The sequence below is a fragment of the Zootoca vivipara genome, chromosome 14 (genome assembly GCF_965207765.1).
Source record: "Zootoca vivipara chromosome 14, rZooViv2.hap1.1, whole genome shotgun sequence".
In the NCBI taxonomy this organism is placed as follows: domain Eukaryota; kingdom Metazoa; phylum Chordata; class Lepidosauria; order Squamata; family Lacertidae; genus Zootoca; species Zootoca vivipara.
In genome coordinates this window covers 5035798-5056866 of record NC_142597.1, presented here as the reverse complement: position 1 = coordinate 5056866, position 21069 = coordinate 5035798, and the positions used below count along the sequence as shown (strand labels likewise).

General features: G+C 44.3%; 1 protein-coding gene across 2 annotated transcripts in view; it reads left to right on the top strand.

The window, feature by feature from the left end:
* EBF2 (EBF transcription factor 2) overlaps positions 1 to 11566 on the top strand; it is a 251443-nt gene extending 239877 nt beyond the window's left edge. For both annotated transcript variants that reach the window (XM_035138787.3, XM_088657747.1), the window contains one exon: positions 9364 to 11566. In XM_035138787.3, the coding sequence (XP_034994678.1) occupies positions 9364 to 9395 (32 nt within the window). In that variant the 3' untranslated portion in view covers positions 9396 to 11566. The remainder of the gene's footprint in view (positions 1 to 9363) is intronic.
* Positions 11567 to 21069: the final 9503 nt, after the last annotated feature.

Below are 21069 nucleotides of genomic sequence, written 5' to 3'. Positions count from 1 at the left end.
TGAGTGCTTAGAACTACACAATCAATTTGAAGTGCTCTCCCTTAACATGGAAGACGAAGAACAGACTCCATTTGAAGATCTCTCCCTCATCACAGTTGATCATGCCCTCCCATCAGAGGTCAAAGAGAACAACAATTACCAGACCTTTAGAAGGCATCTCAAGGCAGCCCTGTTTAGGGAAGCTTCTAATGTTTGATGGATTTCTGTATTTTAGTATTTTGTTGGAAGCCGCCCAGAGTGGCTGGGGGAACCCGGCCAGATGGACGGGGTATAAATATTATTATTATTATTATTATTATTATTATTATCAGAAATATGAAGACGAGCGCAGCAAAGTCAGTCCTCTGGGAATATGCAGGTGACCTTGGAAGGGACAGCACATGGAAGAATCCCGACCAAGCCTATGAGGAGGCTTATAGTGGTGATAGGGGATTCCCTACTGAGGGGTACAGAAGCAGTGATCTGTGGGCCTGATAAGACGTCTCGAGAGGTGTGCTGTCTCCCTGGGGCCAAGATCCAAGATGTAACAGAACGGCTGCAAGGAATCATAAAACCCACTGACAAATACCCCTTCCTTTTGGTCCATGTGGGAACCAATGACACTGCAAGCCATAGCCTTCAGAAGATCAAAAGTGATTATGAGGCTCTGGGCAGGAAGTTGAAGCAATTAAATGCACAAATTGTCATCTCATTTGTCCTCCCAGTTGAATGACGTGGCACAGGGAGAGAGGGAAAAATAGGGGAAGTGAACAACTGGGTTCGCAAATGGTGCAAGAAGGAACGGTTTGGATTCTTAGATCACGGTCTGCAGTTTCTTGAAGATGCACTTCTGGCAAGTGATGGGCTGCACCTCACAAGCGTTGGGAGGAATGTTGTTGCCATGAAACTCAAAAACCTCATCAGGAGGGCTTTAAACTGACTGCAGCAGAATGCGGCAGCTAGACTGGTGACTGGGAGTGGCCACCGAGACCACATAACACCGGTCTTGAAAGATCTATATTGGCTCCCAGTACGTTTCCGAGCACAATTCAAAGTGTTGGTGCTGACCTTTAAAGCCCTAAATGGCCTCGGTCCAGTATACCTGAAGGAGCATCTCCACCTCCATCATTCTGCCTGGACACTGAGGTCCAGCACCGAGGGCCTTCTGGCGGTTCCCTCGTTGCGAGAAGCCAAATTGCAGGGAACTAGGTAGAGGGCCTTCTCGGTGGTGGCGCCTGCCCTGTGGAATGCCCTCCCAAAAGATTTACTATAGATCCCCAAGCCAAACTGAGGACACAGATGAAGCCTTCCTGGAACAGATGACCAAGCATTCAAAAGGAAGTGAGATCGTAGTAATGGAGGATTTCAACTATCCTGATATTTGTTGGATGTCAAACTCAGCCAAGAGCATAAGGTCGAATAGATTCTTCACTGGCCTTGCAGACAACTTCATTGTCCAGAAAGTTGGAGAAGCAACAAGAGGATCAGCCATTTTAGATCTGATCCTAACCAATAGTGATGACCTGGTTAGCGGGGTAGAAGTGGCAGGATCATTAGGTGGGAGTGATCATGCTCTTCTGAAGTTTATTATACAGCGGAAAGGAGCAACCAAGCATACTAAGACTCAAATTCTAGACTTTAAAAAAGCCGACTTCAGAAAACTTAAGGAAACGCTGGAGTACTGTGTCCAGTTCTGGGCACCACAGTTCAAGAAGAATACTGACAAGCTGGAACATGTCCAGAGAAGGGCAACCAAAATGGTCAAAGGCCTGGAAACGATGCCTTATGAGGAACGGCTTAGGGAGCTGGGTATGTTTAGCCTGGAGAAGAGAAGGTTAAAGGGTTCAAATATATAAAAGGATGTCATATAGAAGAGGGAGAGAAGTTGTTTTCTGCTGCTCCAGAGAAGCGGACATGGAACAATGGATTCAAGCTACAAGAAAGAAGATTCCACGTAAACATTAGGAAGAACTTCCTGACAGTAAGAGCAGTTCCACAGTGGAATTTGCTACCAAGGAGTGTGGCGGAGTCTCCTTCTTTGGAGGTCTTTAAGCGGAGGCTTGACAGCCATCTGTCAGGAATGCTTTGATGATGTTTCCTGCTTGGCAGGGGGTTGGACTGGATGGCCCTTGTGGTCTCTTCCAACTCTATGATTCTATGATTCTATTTTGTTGCAGGCCCCATTTCTGTATGCTAAGAGTCACACTACAAAGCATTATCTGCATATGCAGAGGAATGAGGCAGAAATTAAATTATGACACTGTAGAATGAACTGCACCTCTTTAGGCCACAGGCTCTGAGAAGGTGGCACGAGGGCTTCTGCAGCAACCCAGAGCCCTCACGCCTCTTTTCCACTGCCTGGAAAGTGTGGCACCTCACTTCTTGCTTTGGAAAAGAGGCCCAGGGGCCCTGGGAAATTCACATGGCCCTCCTGCAACTTTCTAGAACCTGTAAGCGAGAAAAACCTATTGGGTACACAGGTGTGTAGTGAATCATAGAATTGTAGCATTTGAAGGGCCCCGAGGGTCATCTAGTCCAACCCCCTGTAATGCAAGAATCTCAACTAAAGCATCCATGATACATGGCCATCCAACCTCTGCCTTAAAACCTCCTATGAAGGAGAGTTCTGCATCTCCCAAGGGAGAATGTCCCACTGTCTAACAGTAAGATACCATCAGAAAGTTTTTCCTGGTGTTTAGTTGGAATCGCTAGTAACTTAAATCCATCGCCTCAAGTCCTACCCTCTAGAACAGGAAAAAACCAGCATGCTCCCTCTTTCATGTGACAGCCCTTTAGATATTTGAAGGTGGCTATCCTATCTCTAGTGGGAGGTCTCTTCTTTTCCAGACTAAACATACCCAACTCCTCAACCGTTCCTCATAAGGCTTGGTTTTCAGACCCTTGAGCACCTTAATAAATGGAGAGCAGGGAATGGTAGGTGTTCCCCACTCTCCTGTTATTCATTTATTTTCCCCATCACCCACGTAAGGTTGCAATCATATAAGTTAAGTGAGTGTAAGTTGTGTGTTTACTGTGTAACTGTCACTTCATATCTTGGTTGCAGCAGTGGTACATGGGAAGTCATGACAAACGAGAAATTCATTTAGTTTGCATTTTAATGGGAACTTGCCCAGATCACACTTTTTGAAATGATAAGGGGATGATACAGCTGTCATTCAAAATTTACACTTCTCTGAATTTGGTACTGCAGTTCTCTAACCAAAAAGTGTCCACAAAAACAGCATATGATGCTACAACCTATTAGTGGAAATTGCTTGTAAAAAAAACAGGTTTACATCTTAGGCAAGGATGCAGATATTAGGGGAAATGTGCTTGGAGATGGATATTGATTTATGTGCAAACTTTTTAAAAGAAAAAAATGAGAAACCAAGAGAAAGAGAAAGAAGCAGATTTGTCTATCCCTAGTGGGAGGTAACTGGTTTTACTGCCTTGCTGCCACCACTGCCTAGTAACCAAAAGAGGAAAGGACACTTGGCAGTGGCAGCAGAAGCAGAAGCAGGGAAATCACATTTGGAGAGTTCATGCTCCACACCTCCAAATAAAATTATTTTGGACCTGAGTTTCTCTGCCCTGTAGAATACCCAGCAGGAGGTGGAAACTGATGAAAAGCCTTGAGGCACAATCTGGAGAAGCCTTTTGTCAGTTTCACCTCTGCAGTAAGTCCAGGGGAGCTGAAACTGTCAAGAAGCTTTCCCCCCCCTGACTTTGCCTTGAGACTTGATTCCTTGTGAAATTGGTGGAGTCTCAAGGTATAGTCTGGAGAACTCCCATGTCAGGCTCTATTCAATTTCAGTTTTCTAGTTTAAGAGTCTCCCTCCCTCTCTCCCTCCTTCCATCTCTCTCTCTCTCTCTCTCTCTCTCTCTCTCACACACACACACACACACACACAGAGAGAGAGAGAGAGAGAGTTCAAGCTTGTGGGATCTCCTTTATTTTTTATTAGAACCTCAAGCAAAGCCAAGCAGAACCAGGTGCAAAAATAATGGCTCAGAGAGATGGACATAGAATTAAGGAGCCTGTGTCTGAGTACATGCTTAGTGCAGCAATTTGGTTTTGGTAACAGAGCTAAATTCACAGTCATATTATAGAACAGTCCTTTCCTTATTTTCCCCACACGTTTTTGTGGGGCCAGAGCACTCTCATTTTGAAAGGGGGGTATTTTTGGTTGCAATCCTATGTGCAGTGGGAATTGAGTTGCAATTAAGACAGGACTTATTTCTGAGTCAGCATGCATATAGGGTCACATCCTTGGCTATTGCTGTTGTTGAACAATTAGGAGTAAGACACTAGAGCTGTGTTGAAACAGTGCCATGAAATTCACCCTCCTATTCACAGGCAGTTAAATTTAGGAGGCAAACCTCACATAATTTATCCAGGAGGAAGAGAAATTTTCAAACAGTTTATCAAGGATTGGACTTCTCATGAGCAGTGGCTTATGTAAGGGTTGATGCTGCTGCTGTTGTTGTCTGGGCACAATTTTGCATCTTCCACAGTGCTCCTGACAAAGCATCATTCTGGGCACTGTGGGGTAGAAAATGAGATCCAAAACAAATGAATGAAATGAAACCCAATTGCACCTCACTTTCTCTGCACTATACCTGGCTGATTTAGATAGGAGGTGTTAAGATAATATTATACCTAATTACTCTCAGTTTTAGACTGCTTATGATAGCATAGTATATCTATGCATTTGAAACTATAGCTTCCAGTGATCTCAAACAAAAGGGGAGGCCTTCACAAGGAGGAAACAAACATTCAAGACGTGATGGTGTTAGTAATGAGAGAAATTTGAGAGCCTCTAGACCTTGGGCAGCACATGTCCAAGCAATTGTGTATCTTGTTACAAACCTGAGGCTGCTTTTTCCAACAAGTTACTGAAATAACCCTCAGAGGCCATCTCAGAAGAAGCTAATGGGGGAGAGGAATAGTTACATGCCACAGCATTTTCCTCCTTAAATAACGATGCCTGTTTTTTTCTGAGGTTCTCAGCCCAGATCTCGCCTCTTATCATTACTGAGATTATGAGCTCTTGTGAAATGTGATTGATTACAGCAGTGGTTTGCTATATGTGTGTGTGATCCTAAATGTTTGAAATGTTGCGTGAAGTTGACAATCCTCAACAAATTTTGTGAATGTCTGGAAACCCACATATGCAGCAGTGAACGCAGAAAGTGATCTAAATTTGACTGTTCACCATTCATTAGTGTATGTCAGAGAAGGTGGGAAATATTAGTTTGGAGGCATTCACAAATTCACCTGTGATTGTCAGCATTCACATGTGAACATTTACATTCACCATGCACAGGCATTCCCTGTAACACAGAAGCAAGAATGCATGTTTCCCAAAGCCAGAATAAACAAGGGAGGAAAAAGCACCTTCCTTCAAGAGGTTATCAGCAAAATGTGTATAACATATGCTCTCAAGCTTCAGACTGCTTTTGATGGGTTGAATAGAATATCTGTGAATGTAGGTATTTGAACCTATAGTTTTCACTGAACTCAATCAAGGCAGGGATGAGAGAGCAATCTGCAGAACACAAATACCCAAGTGGGCTCCCCTGATTTGATCTGGTTGGATCATGACCAGGATTGGATTATATTATGAGCCCACTTCAGAATCAACAGATCCCTTTATCAGGAGCCGAAGAATTACTTACCTTTTGCCCAGCTCTTTACAGGCACAGTCCATGCTTTAGAGCTCCATGTTTTGCCCTGGCACTTTCCCCACAAAAACCTGCTCTTTAAATATCAATTGACGCAAAAGGCAATCCACAGAACCCACAGATTGGTGTTTGCTCCAGTTGAGCGCTAGAAAGCGGGTTTTCGTGAGGAAAGCACCAGGGCAGAACAAACCAACAAACCTTTGCTTGGACTCAGAGCTTTTAGGCGTGGAGCTGTGCCTGAAAAGAGCAGGGCAAAGGGTAAGTGTAGGAGTGGGCAACAGGTTCTCCCCATTTGCATTTTTAGAAGCCCAACACAGGCCATCCAGACACAACCTGGAGTGGGTACCATACAAGGCTCCTTGCCATCACACACGTTGAATACAATAGAGCAAGTCCCCCTGGGAATGATGGGACTTAACAACATTCTGTCAGTCTCAGAGGGAATTGTACAGGGGGGGGGGACCACAAGGCTGCCCCATGTAATAAAACTGCTCTATTGTACTCAAATCATGTATGGCAGCAAGGATCCCTGGTTGGGAGCTTTATGTAGAGGCAAGAAAAATGCCTATTATCCAGACAGCAGCAGCACTTCATACAACTTCATATTCCTGTGCAGATTTTAAAAGGGTTTCCCTTTAAACCCCACACAGAAATGGGATGGACTTGGTCCTGGCTCATGGGATGAACCAGATTCTAATGGGTCCTTCCATCCCTTGCTAGGCCATTCCATAATGGTTACATGCAGATATCCAGAATTTGCTTTAAATTGTAGGTGAACCTTTCAGTTGTCTCTATGCATCATTCTCAGGCAGTACATGAGTGCTGTTGCATACAGGCCAAGTCCACCCACCTGCCCACTCCACTTGGCTCAGTTTTTGCCCTGCATTCCAGGTGGGTGCAAATTACCCATGGTTCCCTGCAATGCCCTTCAGTGGCCATAGCTCAGCAGAAGAGCATCTTGGCATTTCCAAGGTAGGAGACTGTCCCCTGCCTGAAAACCTGGAGAGCCTCTGCCAGCCAAGGCTCATCCAGACTGGCCCTTCTCCCTCCACTTTCCTCAGAGGTAATTCAATCTTTACTGCTGAATTGGAGCAAATGTCAATTGCGGTGTTTTTTCCTGGATTGCTCCAAACTATCACTAAAGGGTGGGGAGATTGGGGAAAAGTGGTGGCACAAAGGTAAGATCACTCAGACCTGTGCCTTGAAAGCGCAGGACAGGCAGAAAACCACTTTCTAGTGCAAGTCTTGATGGGCCCTCAGCGTAGATACATGGGTTGGTGGCTCAACTTGATATAAGTCAGCTTTCTATATAGCTAGGTTCCTATTGAATTTTTGGAAATCCAGTGGAATGCAGCATAGTTGCTTCTTTGCACCACAGCCAGTGAATCCAATACAAGTGCAGGGGTGTCAGATTGGGGGGGAGGCAGCAGATGTCAGGGGCCCAGCAGGTGCTTTTTGCTAGAGGTCCCCTTGAACCTCAAGTCCCCCATAATCTGTCCTGCTACAAGGTATATGTTCCTGTCCTCTGTCTAAAGCAACCTGCTTAATGTCGCTGCATGAGAAAGATGACCTTGCTTGTATTTTGTTTGTTTTTTCTTTGCAAGTAGGAAAGCAACAAAAGTTCCTTATGTTTATTAGTATTATTAATAACACATACCTAAGGTGTGCATGTCACCCTAGCATCTGGGTGATTTTTGACAAGCTTAATCAAGCGTCTCATCTGATCACGGCAGTCTTTTGAGGTTAATACAATGCAGCATGTCTCTAATTCTTCCCATTTCTCTCCAATAAGAGAGAGAGAGAGAGAGAGAGAGAGAGAGAGAGAGAGAGAGAGAGAGAGAGAGAGAGAGCAATCCCTGTGGAATAATCACAATGGTTCCTATATTCCCCCCTCATCATGGTATGTCCTGCCATGAACCACCTTTATTGAAAAGTTACATCGATTCAATATATAGTAATACAGGCAAAAATAATTACAGCTTTGCGAGCAGTGTAAGACCTTAATCCGAAGCTCACAAACATTCAATAAAAAGTAGTGCAGACTGGGAAATAGGCTTTTGACAGCACAGCCCCAAAGGGGAGGAAGGTGAGAACAAAAGGTAGGCTACAAGCTGCCATTAAGTCATCTCACAGAAATAGGTCAAATAGAGGATTGGTCATTTTAGAAAGCAATTAATACCCTTGGATTTTATCACTGAAAGCAGCAATAAAACCAGAGGAAGCTTATGCCACATCATCTCAACATTGGGGAAAGCATCCACTTGGCTCCACAGTAGTTTCTGCCTTTATGGCAACCCCCCCCCAAAAAGTTCTCTCCTCACTGAGAGTTTGCTGTTACCTAACCAAGAAAGGGTAAGATTAAAGTTGAAAAGAGATGGAAGCTGGCCCATTGGAGTAAATGGGGCACTGCCTCTCCAGCCCCAGTCTGCCCCCAGCCAGGCTCCACTTGCCAGGCTGGCATTTGTCTGTTGTTTTCCTCTTCCTTATTCTCAAGTGTTGCCCTCATAGAGCTCAGCAGAGAAGAGGCTGGGGACAAAACTAGAAGAATTAGTTGGTTCTGGCTGTCATTGACTTTGGCTCCAACTCCTGTTGGTCTCCCTGTTGCCTACCCTATCAACTCCAATGGGCACTAGTCATGGCTGGATGGCAGCTGAGGTCACCCTACCCCACCCCACCCCACCCCAGAGAATTAAAGGTGATATGATACAGCTATTATTGCACACATTTTGTACACTTTCAATTTTTTTATTTTATTTTGGCTCTACTCTCTAAGCAAATCTACAAAATGTTCCAAAAACTTCAATGTCTACAAAAGTATTTCTTTGACCAGGTTCAGGAGTTAGATAGTAGAAATCCATGTGCAGAATTGTGACTGCCACATTCAGCATTCTGAAAAGCAATTGCTTCTAGTCTAGGACAAGTTGGCACAGTGGTACTGCTAGTTACGAACTTAATTCATTCCGGAGGTCTGTTCTTAACCTGAAACCGTTCTTAACCTGAGGTACCACTTTAGTTAATGGGGTCCCCTGCTGCCGCTGCGCCCCAACATGTGATTTCTGTTCTCTTCCTGGGGCAAAGTTCTTAACCCGAGGTACTACTTCCAGGTTAGCGGAGTCCGCAACCGAAGTATTTGTAACCTGAGGTACCACTGTACTCCACTTGCCCTTTTCTCGTCATCTGTTCACTCACAACCCCTTGTGGTTTTCTTTTCTTTTTGTTGCAAAATTAAATAAATAAAAATAATCCTCATAAATCAGGGTTACTAGAAGGCGGATCTGTGGAAAGGCAACACTGTAGTGCAATTATTTGTCAATGATACCACCACAATTCTCTGTAAAAGTGAGTTAACAAATTATAGAATTGTAGAGTTGGAAGGGTAACATCTGTCCAGTTTGGAAGGGCAAAGTACTTATTATGGTTTCAAATCCTGCCTATTTCATTGCTTCTTACTGACCATGGATAGAGGAAATAGGGACGAATATTTATTTATTTTAGCAGTACAAACAAACATACGGAGTGTCCAGGCTGGAAGGGGCACCTGCCACATTTCTATATATTTCTATTTTAACAAGCATTGGAAATGCCGATGTTAATGAATAACTAATAATTGAACCATCTTTGTCTGCTAAATTTCTATTTTGCTATATTTCTTTTTTGACAAGCGGTTGCAATGTTAATGCTGTCCATTTTCATTTTCAGCTATGACAGGTCTTGTCGTTCCTCCAATGTAAAAGAAGAGGAGGAGTTGCTGGAGTCCCCTTCGACATTTCCCCTCCTTTTTTACAGCACAAAACTACTTATTGTTATGGAGCACTAAAAGGGGGGGTACTACAAGTTCTATTGCTGGGGGAAGCAATGTGCAGAACGCAAGGGCACTTTTAAAACAAAATAATAGTGAATCCGACACACCAGGAGGCTGCTCTCATCTGTTCCGGGTTTCATATATGCTGGCATCAACCCACCCCCTCTCACAAGAACATTAAAATGAGGAATTGGCCATGATCCAAATGCACACTGTTTATGGGATTGAGTCCGGAGTACAAGAATTCTTTTTTTCTTATGGACACAAAGCCTTCCTAATGTTTGTAAAATATTAAACGGAGGAACAAATTGGCCAACCATTCAAGCTTGATATTTTGGATACTCTTTTGTTTTACTTTGTAGGAAAATAAAAATAAAAATGTTGAAGTTTCTATTTTCTATGGAGCCTTTCAGATACCAATTTAGTTTGTGCAGAAAATAATAACCACAAAACAGGGTACCAGCATGGAAGTCTTTCCTATAAAACTGATATGAATGGTGGAATGTGGGTGTATGTGTGTATTTGCTTATAGTTTAATCTCTTTTAAAATGGAAAATGTAAGATGTTTTACAATTATTTAAATAAATAAACTTGTAAGTTATTGTATGTAGAGGTAGAAATTGAAGACTTTGGTGGGGAGGGGAACTTTTTCTGTCTCCTGTTGTACGATGAACAAAAATAATGCAAAAAAAAGCAAGCAGCTACAAGCGTACATCTTTATAGTACAATCTGTCTTCACTTCTCTCCTGCTTCTGATTGAACCAATGTATAAGAATTCCTTAAATTCTTCACGAAGGACTCATCCACAACCTTTTATACGCATAATGGTATATATACATATATATACCCTGTTTCTCATATTTTAAGACATACCCATAAAATAAGCCATAGCAGGATTTTTAAGCATTCAAGGAATATAAGCCATACCCCGAAAATAAGACATAGTGATAGGCGCAGCAGCAATGCCGGCCGCGGCAGGAGGAGGAGGAAAAAAATAACACATCCCTTGAAAATAAGCCTTAGTGCGTTTTTTTGAGGAAAAAATAAATATAAGACATGTCTTATAATATGAGAAACACGGTAAATATAGGACAGTAGTTAATGTATGAATATTATACACCTTTTTCACCTTTTGATTCAATTAAGGTTTCAGGTACTGACGTAAGCTGTCTAGTTTCATACATCCTAACCAGTAACTCTGTGGCATGTATGGGCTTTTTATCAGGTTTTTGTGCAGAACTGTCAGGTTGCAATTTGAGCAAGAGGGAACAGAAAAAGATTTCTCCTATTGTTGCTTTTTTGTGTAGCAAAGGCAAAATTCTGTGTGTGTTTCGGAGAATGTTGAAACTCATGTATGAGGGATTTTGCCCAAATTCTATCTTGGATGCCAGTCGATAGTCACCAACATTCTTAAGTTTGGGGAAATTTGTCCAGAATTGTCAATGTTCATATCTGAATGCTGACACATTTCAATCAAATTTCAGTTATTTGATGTAACATGTACATTGTAAGAAACAATGCAGCAAAAAAATCAGGAATTTGGATTTGAATATACATTTGGCTCCCTGGCAGGCCACTGATCTCCATGGGTTTGTACAATGCTCCCCTCCCTCCCTCCCTCCCTCCCTTTTTTTTAAAGAAAAAGAAAAAGTGGCTAGAGGGACAGGTTCTGCACATGCAAACAATGGGGCCCTCCATTGAAATGAATGGGGAAGCATGGCTGCACAAGAGATTCATATGTGCTTTAAATGTAAACGGATCCATGATTCAGGGCAACCATCTCCGGAAATTCATGAGGAATGCCGTGAATAAGCTGATCCATGCCTCCCCTATTCATGTGGTGATTGCTGGTGAGAGCTGTTCTAATGAATTGGTAGAGTCCCTAAGACTTTCTAAACCCCCTTCTGCTTCTGTCATTGTAATCATCTCCACTGGAGTCCCATATGTTGATAATATGCCTATAAAAATCTATTGATCACTTATTGGCTTTTTACAATATACTATTTATATATGTACCTGTATTTTAAGGTGAAACCCAAACTTCTGTGCACCCAATGAGGGTAACTGTGTTTTTCAGGGGAATAAAAACATTAGTGTTTTCCCATGATGATTGTTTGTGAAAGTTCATGACAAAAAGTACAGTATACAGTATATGAAATGTTTACTTAATTCCTGAATTCCTGTTTTCTTCATTAGGGCAACTGCTCTCTCTCTCTCTCTCTCTCTCATACACCTGCAACTCTCAGTTATGTTAGACAAATGAAACTACTCTCATGGATCAGCAATCACGGTGCATTCGCTTTTATTATGCTGAACACACCCAGCAAGATAATGGTATCATTTATTACATCTAACTAAATAATAATAGCCACAAAACAGCAAGATAGCCAGTGATGATCCTCATATCCACATTAATTTGCTTATTGCAAAGAACCAGTTCAACAGTAATGGACCATGTGGTCTAGTGGAATGAAGAGTTGCCCTCCAGTCTTAAACATAATTGCAATTTACCTGGACAGGACTGGAGTTGACTTGGACAGGGAAGATTTGGGGTGGGTGGAGGCACTGGTGGGAACAGCAGATTTCACAGACACTGCCCTGCCCACTTGTCAAAATGGCCTGCATGCCAGATTCATGTTGGCCATTGTGGGAACCAGATTGCTGAACTCAAAGGACATTTGATCTCATTCATTCTTATGTTTTTATGGACCAGAACATAAATCAGTGCTATATCACTAGGAGCTGCAGCTGACCATGACTTCCCAGCATAAGCACACAGCATGACTTTCACACATGTAGGATCATTATATGTTACAATCTACATGCTGATTACCCCACACAATTTGTAACATGTGAAGTGGCTTTTAGGATCTGAGGAAGCAAAATGTCTTGGGTTGGCCTCCTCCACCCCTGCTTTTGAAGGGGAAAGTTTCGGACGAGGTCATAGAGAACTAACTTCTACTCAGAGTAGAACCATTGAAATTAATGGACCTAATCTGTGCACAGACTAGAACTAGCATTCAATGCATTCCACAGGAATCTCTGATTTTGAGATCTGTACATCATGAAAAATCCTATCTATAGACAGGATTGAGGAAGTAGCTTACAGAGGCACTACACCAGTGTTTCTCAACCAGTGTGCCTCCAGATGTTTTGGGACTACAACTCCCATCATCCCTAGCTAGCAAGACCAGTGGTCAGGAATGATGGGAGTTGTAGTCCCAAAACATCTGGAGGCACACTGGTTGAGAAACACTGCACTACACTAATAACAGACACACACCCCCCCAAAAAAATAACAACCTAATTTGGAAGAATCAATGGAGCCCTCACATAGATGCAGAAACATCAGGCATAGAAGAGGACAAGTGAAGGTAAAGGTAAAGGGACCCCTGACCGTTAGGTCCAGTCGTGACTGACTCTGGGTTTGCGGCATTCATCTTGCATTATTGGCCGAGGGAGCCAGCGAACAGCTTCCAGGTCATGTGGCCAGCATGACTAAGCTGCTTCTGGCGAACCAGAGCAGCACACGGAAACACTGTTTACCTTCCCGCTGTAGTGGTACCTATTTATCTACTTGCACATTGACTTGCTTTCGAACTGCTAGGTTGGCAGGATGCAGAAACATCAGGCATCGAAGAGAACAAGTGAAGTGAGTGGAAAAAATGAAAAATCTCAGCATCACCTCTTTTATTGGAAAGTAGTAGCCATCTGTGGAACACCTCCAACTTTATATCTCTACTGATGCCATCCAGGCTGCCTTATGTCCATGCACCAGCTATTCATTTTTATTATTTATTTATGTCAACAATTTTTGTTTAATTACAGTCATCTCTAAGCAGTGTACGGAAGACTCCATACTAAAAAGAATTAAACTGTTTAAATCAAAATTTAGTTAAAATGTATGCTGGGAACTGAAGAAGACTTCAGTAATAATAATAATAATAATAATAATTTATTATTTATACCCCGCCCATCTGGCCGGGTTCCCCCAGCCACTCTGGGCGGCTTCCAACAAAACAGAAATTCTAAAATACAGAGATCCATCAAACATTAAAATACAGAAATCCATCAAACATTAAAAGCTTCCCTAAACAGGGCTGCCTTGAGATGCCTTCTAAAGGTCTGGTAATTGTTGTTCTCTTTGACCTCTAGTGGGAGGGCATTCCACAGGGTGGGTGCCACTACCGAGAAGGCCCTCTGCCTGGTTCCCTGTAACTTGGCTTCTCGTAGTGAGGGAACCGCCAGAAGGCCCTCGGAGCTGGACCTCAGTGTCCGGGCAGAACGATGGGGGTGGAGACGCTCCTTCAGGTATACCGGACCGAGGCCGTTTAGGGCTTTAAAGGTCAACACCAACACTTTGAATTGTGCTCGGAAACGTACTGGGAGCCAATGTAGGTCTTTCAGGACCGGTGTTATGTGGTCTCGGCGGCCGCTCCCAGTCACCAGTCTAGCTGCTGCATTCTGGATTAGTTGTAGTTTCCGGGTCACCTTCAAAGGTAGCCCCACGTAGAGCGCATTGCAGTAGTCCAAGCGAGAGATAACTAGAGCATGCACCACTCTGGAGAGACAGTCAGTGGGCAGGTAGGGACTCAGCCTGCGTACCAGATGGAGCTGATAAACAGCTGTCTTGGACACAGAGTTGACCTGTGCCTCCATGGACAGCTGTGAGTCTAAGATGACTCCCAGGCTGCGCACCTGGTCTTTCAGGGGCACAGTTACCCCATTCAGGACCAGGGAGTCCTCCACACCCGCCCGCCTCCTGTCCCCCACAAACAGTACTTCTGTCTTGTCAGGATTCAATCTCAATCTGTTAGCCGCCATCCATCCTCCAACCGCCTCCAAGCACTCACACAGGACCTTCACCGCCTTCACTGGTTCTGATTTAAAAGAGAGGTAGAGCTGGGTATCATCAGCATACTGATGGACACCCAGCCCAAACCCCCTGATGATCTCTCCCAGCGGCTGCATATAGATGTTAAAAAGCATGGGGGAGAGGACAGAACCCTGAGGCACCCCACAAGTGAGAGCCCAGGGGTCTGAACACTCATCCCCCACCACCACTTTCTGAACACGGCCCAAGAGGAAGGAGCGGAACCACTGCATGACGGTGCCCCCAGCTCCCAAACCCTCTAGACGATCCAGAAGGATGTTATGGTCGATGGTGTCAAAAGCCGCTGAGAGATCCAGCAGAACAAGGAAACAGCTGTTACCTTTGTCCCTAGCCCGCCGGAGATCATCGACCAGTGCGACCAAGGCAGTTTCAGTCCCATGATGAGGCCTGAATCCTGACTGGAAGGGATCCAAATGGTCCGCTTCTTCCAGGCGTGCCTGAAGTTGTTCAGCAACCACTCGCTCAATCACCTTGCCCAAGAATGGAAGATTTGAGACTGGGCGATAGTTGGCCATATTGGCCGGATCTAAAGATGGTTTTTTAAGAAGCGGTTTAATAACCGCCTCTTTCAGCGGGTCTGGGAAGGCTCCTTCATGGAGAGAAGCATTTACCAACCCGCGAAGCCCATCGCCCAGCCCTTCCTGGCTAGCTTTTATAAGCCAGGATGGGCAAGGATCAAGGAGACAGGTGGTTGGTTTCACTCGTCGAAGCAGCCTGTCCACATCCTCGGAGGTAACAGATTGAAATTGATCCCACAAAACTTGACTAGACAGGACTCTAGCACTCCCCCGCCCCGGCCCTGCTCCCACGGTGGAGTCTACCTCTTCCCGAATCTGAGCGACTTTATCTGCAAAAAACTTTGCAAAATCATTGCAGGAGATCATGTGGCCCGTACTGGGCCCGGATGGAGCAGGTGGTTCCGCTAAATTGCGATCCACCTGGAAGAGTCTCCTGCTGCTGTTTTCTGCAGATGCGATGGAGACGGTGAAGAAGGTCCTCTTCGCTGTCGCCATTGCCACTTGGTAGGCTCGAAGTTGAGCTCTAGCCCGTGTCCGGTCTGATTCAAAATGAGTTTTCCGCCACCGGCGCTCTAGCCGTCTCAACGACTGTTTCATCGCCCTCAGCGCCGGGGAAAACCACGGGGCTGTCCGGGCTCCATGCAATCTGAGAGGGCGCTTCGGAGCCAGACAGTCAATAGCGCTGGTTAACTCCGCATTCCAGCGGGCCACCAGGGAATCAGCTGAAAGGCCATCGACATGGGATAAAACATCCCCTACCACTCTCTGGAAGCCAATTGGATCCATTAAGTAGCGGGGGCGGACCATCCGAATCGGTCCCACCTCCCTGCAGAGGGGAAGGGTTGCGGAGAAGTCCAGTTGCACCAGAAAGTGATCTGACCATGGCACTTCTTTTGTTTCGCTTTTACTTAATGTCAGATCACCAACATCCATAGAGGTGAACACCAAGTCCAAGGCATGTCCGCGGCTATGAGTTGGGCCAGACTTATTCAGGGACAGCCCCATGGTGGCCATGCTTTCCACGAAGTCCCGAGCGGCTCCTTGTAAGGTCGTGTCGGCATGGATGTTAAAATCCCCTAAGACAACCAAGCTAGGTGTCTCCAGGAGCACATCCGACACGACCTGAAGCAGCTCGGGCAGGGAATCCTTGGTGCAGCGGGGAGGTCGGTACACCAAAAGGAATCCTGTACTGCCCCTATTGCCCAACTTCCAGAACATGCACTCAGAAAACTCCGTCTTACCAATAGGACGCCTGGTGCAAACTAATGACTTCCTAAAAATCACTGCAACCCCCCCTCCCCGCCCAGATGGCCTGGGTTGCTGTGCATAAGAGAAACCTGGTGGACAAGCAGCGCCAAGAACGGGCCCATCGGCTTCATCCAACCAGGTCTCTGTCACACATGCCAGGTCAAATCCTCCATCCACAATCAGGTCGTGAATGGCAGTGGTCTTATTCATCATCGACCTGGCATTGCACAGCAGCACCTTCAGGTCATGTGGGTATCCCTTGCTGATTCCAATATCCGTCCGGTCAGGACCAGACCCGGAGGCAGGGATAGTCCTCAGACAACGACTAAGTCTGCCTCCTCGGTAACGACATGGTCTGGTCTTAGCGTAACTCCTCCTCCTACCCGTGACCACTGAGATCGGTTGTCCCAGTGCATCACCCCCTGTGGAATCTGCCCCAGCCATTTTGCTTGCTGGGACCCCCTCCCGGGCAGCCCTGACCCCTCCCCTTAAAAACAAAATAAAACCTCTGTAAAAACAGCAAAGAACAGAACAAAAGAAAAACACAAAAAACACAATAAAACAATAAAACCAAAAACAATAAAATTTACAAATACACTAAAATTTAACAGATTCCCACACCCGACTAAAAATCCCTCCCTAAAACCTATGTAAATCAAAAACTACAGTAAAACAATACAAAGACAGAAAATTACAAACTAAAATTGACCCCTCCCCTTAAAATCAAATTTAAAAACAATACAGAAAACAAACTAATGCAGTAAAACAATACAAACAAAGACAGAAAATTACAAACTAAAATTAACCCCTCCCCTTAAAATCGAATTTAAAACCAATACAGAAAACAAACTAACAGACTAAACGATAAACAAAAACCAAAAACAATAAAAGTTACAAACACATCAGAATTACAAGAAAAGCAGCAGCGGCACTGTTTCAGGCCTCCTAGGAGCCTTAAAGCTGTGGTAGAGTATGGGTCCCGCCCCCGGGCCCCAGGTGGAAGTGGGCTTCAGGGGGAGCAGTCCTCCCAAACACTCCCTGGCTCTTGAAGTTCAACAGGGAGGGGTCCTGTCTGACAACAATGGGAAGGGAATGTCCCAAAATTGGGCCCACAATCCTGAATGTCCAGCTTCTAGTGGATCTGAGCCATGGAGGCCCACTGACAGTGACGCCCACAATCCAGCAGTGGTTGCAATTAGGTGGTTCCTGTGGTATTCCAGACCTGACATTATTTAAGGGCCTTGTAAATTAATAACAAAAACAAAAAAACTTTGAAACTTGTTGAGTAGCATATGGACAGCCAATGCAAGCTTTTGAGTGCAGGAGTTACGTGCTGGTGAAAGTGTTGTTTGAGTCTGTAAGGGGGAAGGCTTATAGGGAACAGCCCCCCCCGCCCCAAATCAGGTCGAGTTCCTCGCCAAGCAGTAAGTCAAGCACAGGATCAGATTACAAGAGCCAGGAAACAGAAAGGGAGACCCGAGGCTCTGAAAGCCTCAGAGAGCCCTTGCTCCAAGGGGAGGGAGAGAGAGCAGTGGAAGAAGGGACCGGCAGACAGTCAGCCGGGGTTCCCAGGCTGTTATGTTGGGCACAAAACAGAAAGCAGCCATTGCGAGATTCTGACTCAGACTGAGGCAGACATGATTTATGGACACTTTGCACTGTAAATAATATGCATCAATAAAAACATCTGAAAGACAAGCAGATGTGGAGGGTCGTTACTCAAGAGTAGCCACAACAACCCCTGACAGAGTCTAATGGAAAATAATTTTTAAAATGTGCCTAGTGGGAATCACTCAGCACAGTGGTTTTCTAACTCTTCCATTGGGGAAACTCAACAGTTCATTGGAAGCCTAGAAGGATTTATGCAGCGAGAAGGTCAGTAATGGGAGAGAAGGTGAAATGCAATTTCCCCACCGCTAACCATGTTTCGTCACAGAATGCAGCCTCCTAAGGAGTATTGCTTCGTGTTCTAATTGCAATGTTCAAACCCTACACTGTGGTTAATCTTCATGGTGGCTTATTAAAAGAAGCCACTGTCATAATTTATTGTTCGAAATTGCCTTGTTTCAATAACCCATAATTAAGACTAATAATAGTTTGTACAAATTTGGACATACAGTTAGTAAAAACAAAAAAAAAGTTTCTGATCTCTTTCTTACATTCATACTGTAACAGAGGGCAAGTGGGGGCCTCACCAGACTCCCTCCTTCCAATACCTGTGAAAACCAAATATTTCCTTTTCTCTTTCTCTCTCTTTATGCACACACACACACACTGTTCCTGTAAGACCAATTGCAGTCGTTAACCGTTGTCAACAGGTTTACCACTCCTATCAGCCAATCACCCATTCCCACCACCCTTCTGAGTAATACCCCTCCCCACCCTCTGACTATATATAAGGGTCTGGTGACTTCTGTCTCAGTGTATCTGAAGAAGTGTGCATGCACATGAAAGCTCATACCAATGACAAACTTAGTTGGTCTCTAAGGTGCAACTGGAAGGATTTTTTTATTATTATTTTGTTTCAACTGTTCCAAGAGTTTGTTTGGGTCAAACTTGCATTCCACATTAATCAGCAGGGAAACAGTAGCCTCTCTTTCAGCCACTTATGGGGGACAGCTAGGGAATTGACGGAACAGTTAAACCATTTAAGTCATTGACAAGGCACAGCTGCTGCAAGGGAGAGGATCTGAGGAGTTCTAATCACACCAAGCTATGGACGTGGAAGTGTCTCATTAACTCTGCTTGCAGGACTAGATTAAACTGACAGCTGTGGGGCTGTGCAAGAAGCAGGAGGCATGGCAAGGGTAGAATGGGCAGCTTCCATTTGAACCATGGAACGGGGGGGGAAATCATTCCGACTATGCAACAGAGGGGAAAATAAAATCCTGCCCCAAAGAGAAATGAACAGTTGAAGCTAGAAAGTGGGCCCAGCTGACAGATTATTTAACCATTTGGATGAGAGGGGTTTCTTCAAATCTGAACATCCCATCTCCCTACATTGCTCAGTATTTGACCAGCGTAATTAATAACAGCATATTACACAAGTCCTAGAAGCTAAATTCAGTGCATTACCTGTACTCTTAATGTATAGGGTATAGGTAAAAGTACCCCTGACCGTAAGGTCCAGTCGTGGACGACTCTGGGGTTGCACACTCATCTCGCTTTACTAGCCAAGGGAGCCAGCGTACAGCTTCCGGGTCATGTGGCCAGCATGACCAAACTGCTTCTGGCGAACCAGAGCAGTGCACGGAAACAGCGTTTACCTTCCCGCCGGAGCGGTACCTATTTATCTACTTGCACTTTGGTGTGCTTTCGAAATGCTAGGTTGGCAGGAGCTGGGACCAAGCAACGGGAGCTCACCCCATCACGGGGATTTGAACCACTGACCTTCTGATTGGCAAGCCCTAGGCTCTGTGGTTTAACCCACAGCGCCACCCGCTGTATCTAAATGTAGAAACCCCTAAATGGCCTAAGAGCAGGTTATCTGAAGGATCACCTTGCCAGACCACTGCAGTCATCTCCAGAAGCCCTCCTGACTGTCCCACTGTACCCATTCCATAGTCAATTGTATCAAAAGCCACAGAGAAGTCAATAAGCGGGAGCAAGGTCACACTTACCCTATCCTGCTGTCTGTAAAGGTCATCCATTGGGGTGACCAAAGGCATTGCCACTTCTGCTCTAGGCTGAAGCTCCCAAGGTACCAATAAGCCACTTGGGCTCCAGAACACCAGAGGGCTCAGAAGTCCTAACAGAAGTCCTAAAACTACTCTTCTGTGTATATTAAAAACAGAAGAAATATAGATGTTCAATTGACTCTCAGTCTGCTAACAGGAGTAAAGTTTTACATTGCACAATTTGAAAAGAGAAAATAATTCAAACATTAAAAGAATGATTACAGAAGATGTGGGAAACTGACATATCAAAGAACAACATCAAATAAACAAGAAAAAAATAGATGTACATAAAGGTCGAATAACAAAATTAATGATATAATAGCACCATATGACACTGAGTCCTCCTGTCCTTGATATATTCATAATTTCAACCCTTTGTTTCTTATCTGTCTAAACAGAATAAATAAGTGGGAGGGGAAGAAAGCAGATAGCTGTGATGAAACAGTTACAATATCTGAAACCAGGCATGGGGCAAATAAAATGCTGTTTTTGAGCTATAACATAAGCTGAAAGGGTCCCCTGGATTTTATCCAATATTCTCTGTCACTAGTGGAAGGGCTCTTGTGCTAGTGGATGGGTGAGCTTCAATGTTGCACAACAGAGGAATACAGTGCAACAGCTGCCACTAGTAGAAACTTGTTTTGCAACATACAGTATTGTGCAATCTGTTGTGCAACAAATTTACCAGCAACCTTATGCATTATCCTTGCAACAGATTTCTACTGGAGCAAAGCATTTCACCAGAGGTTAATGGCACCCAGATTCATGGTGCCCTGAAGGACCCATCTTTGTCTGAGACCCTGAAGAAGTACAATGCTAGGTGGCCAGCTTCATGTGTTCAACCAGGGCTGGAAGCTTTTCTTGGCTTAATCAATCAAAACTACTTTAGTTGATTGGTCAGTGAGGAGGTAAGAATCAAACACAAAATGTACTATTCTGAGGTCATTTTCGTTCTTGTAGATTACTTGTGAGGTGTGTGTGGGGGGGGGAATCCAAAGCACAGTCTTTACTTTGTAATTAGAGTGTCAAATTGTGTCATGTTTATAGATGTGAGATCTTTATTTCCAACATTTCCCATTTCTTCCATGGGAAATATTAGTTTTAATACAGTATTTGCTTAAAATGGGATTTTAAACTATCATTTTAGCTTCACTTTTATTTTTCCACATGGTTTCTAACAACAACAACCTTCACGTGTTCTGGAGAAATTTAACCATCTTAACTTTTTCTCTGAACTTCTTTTTTTTTAACTAATCTCCTCGTTTT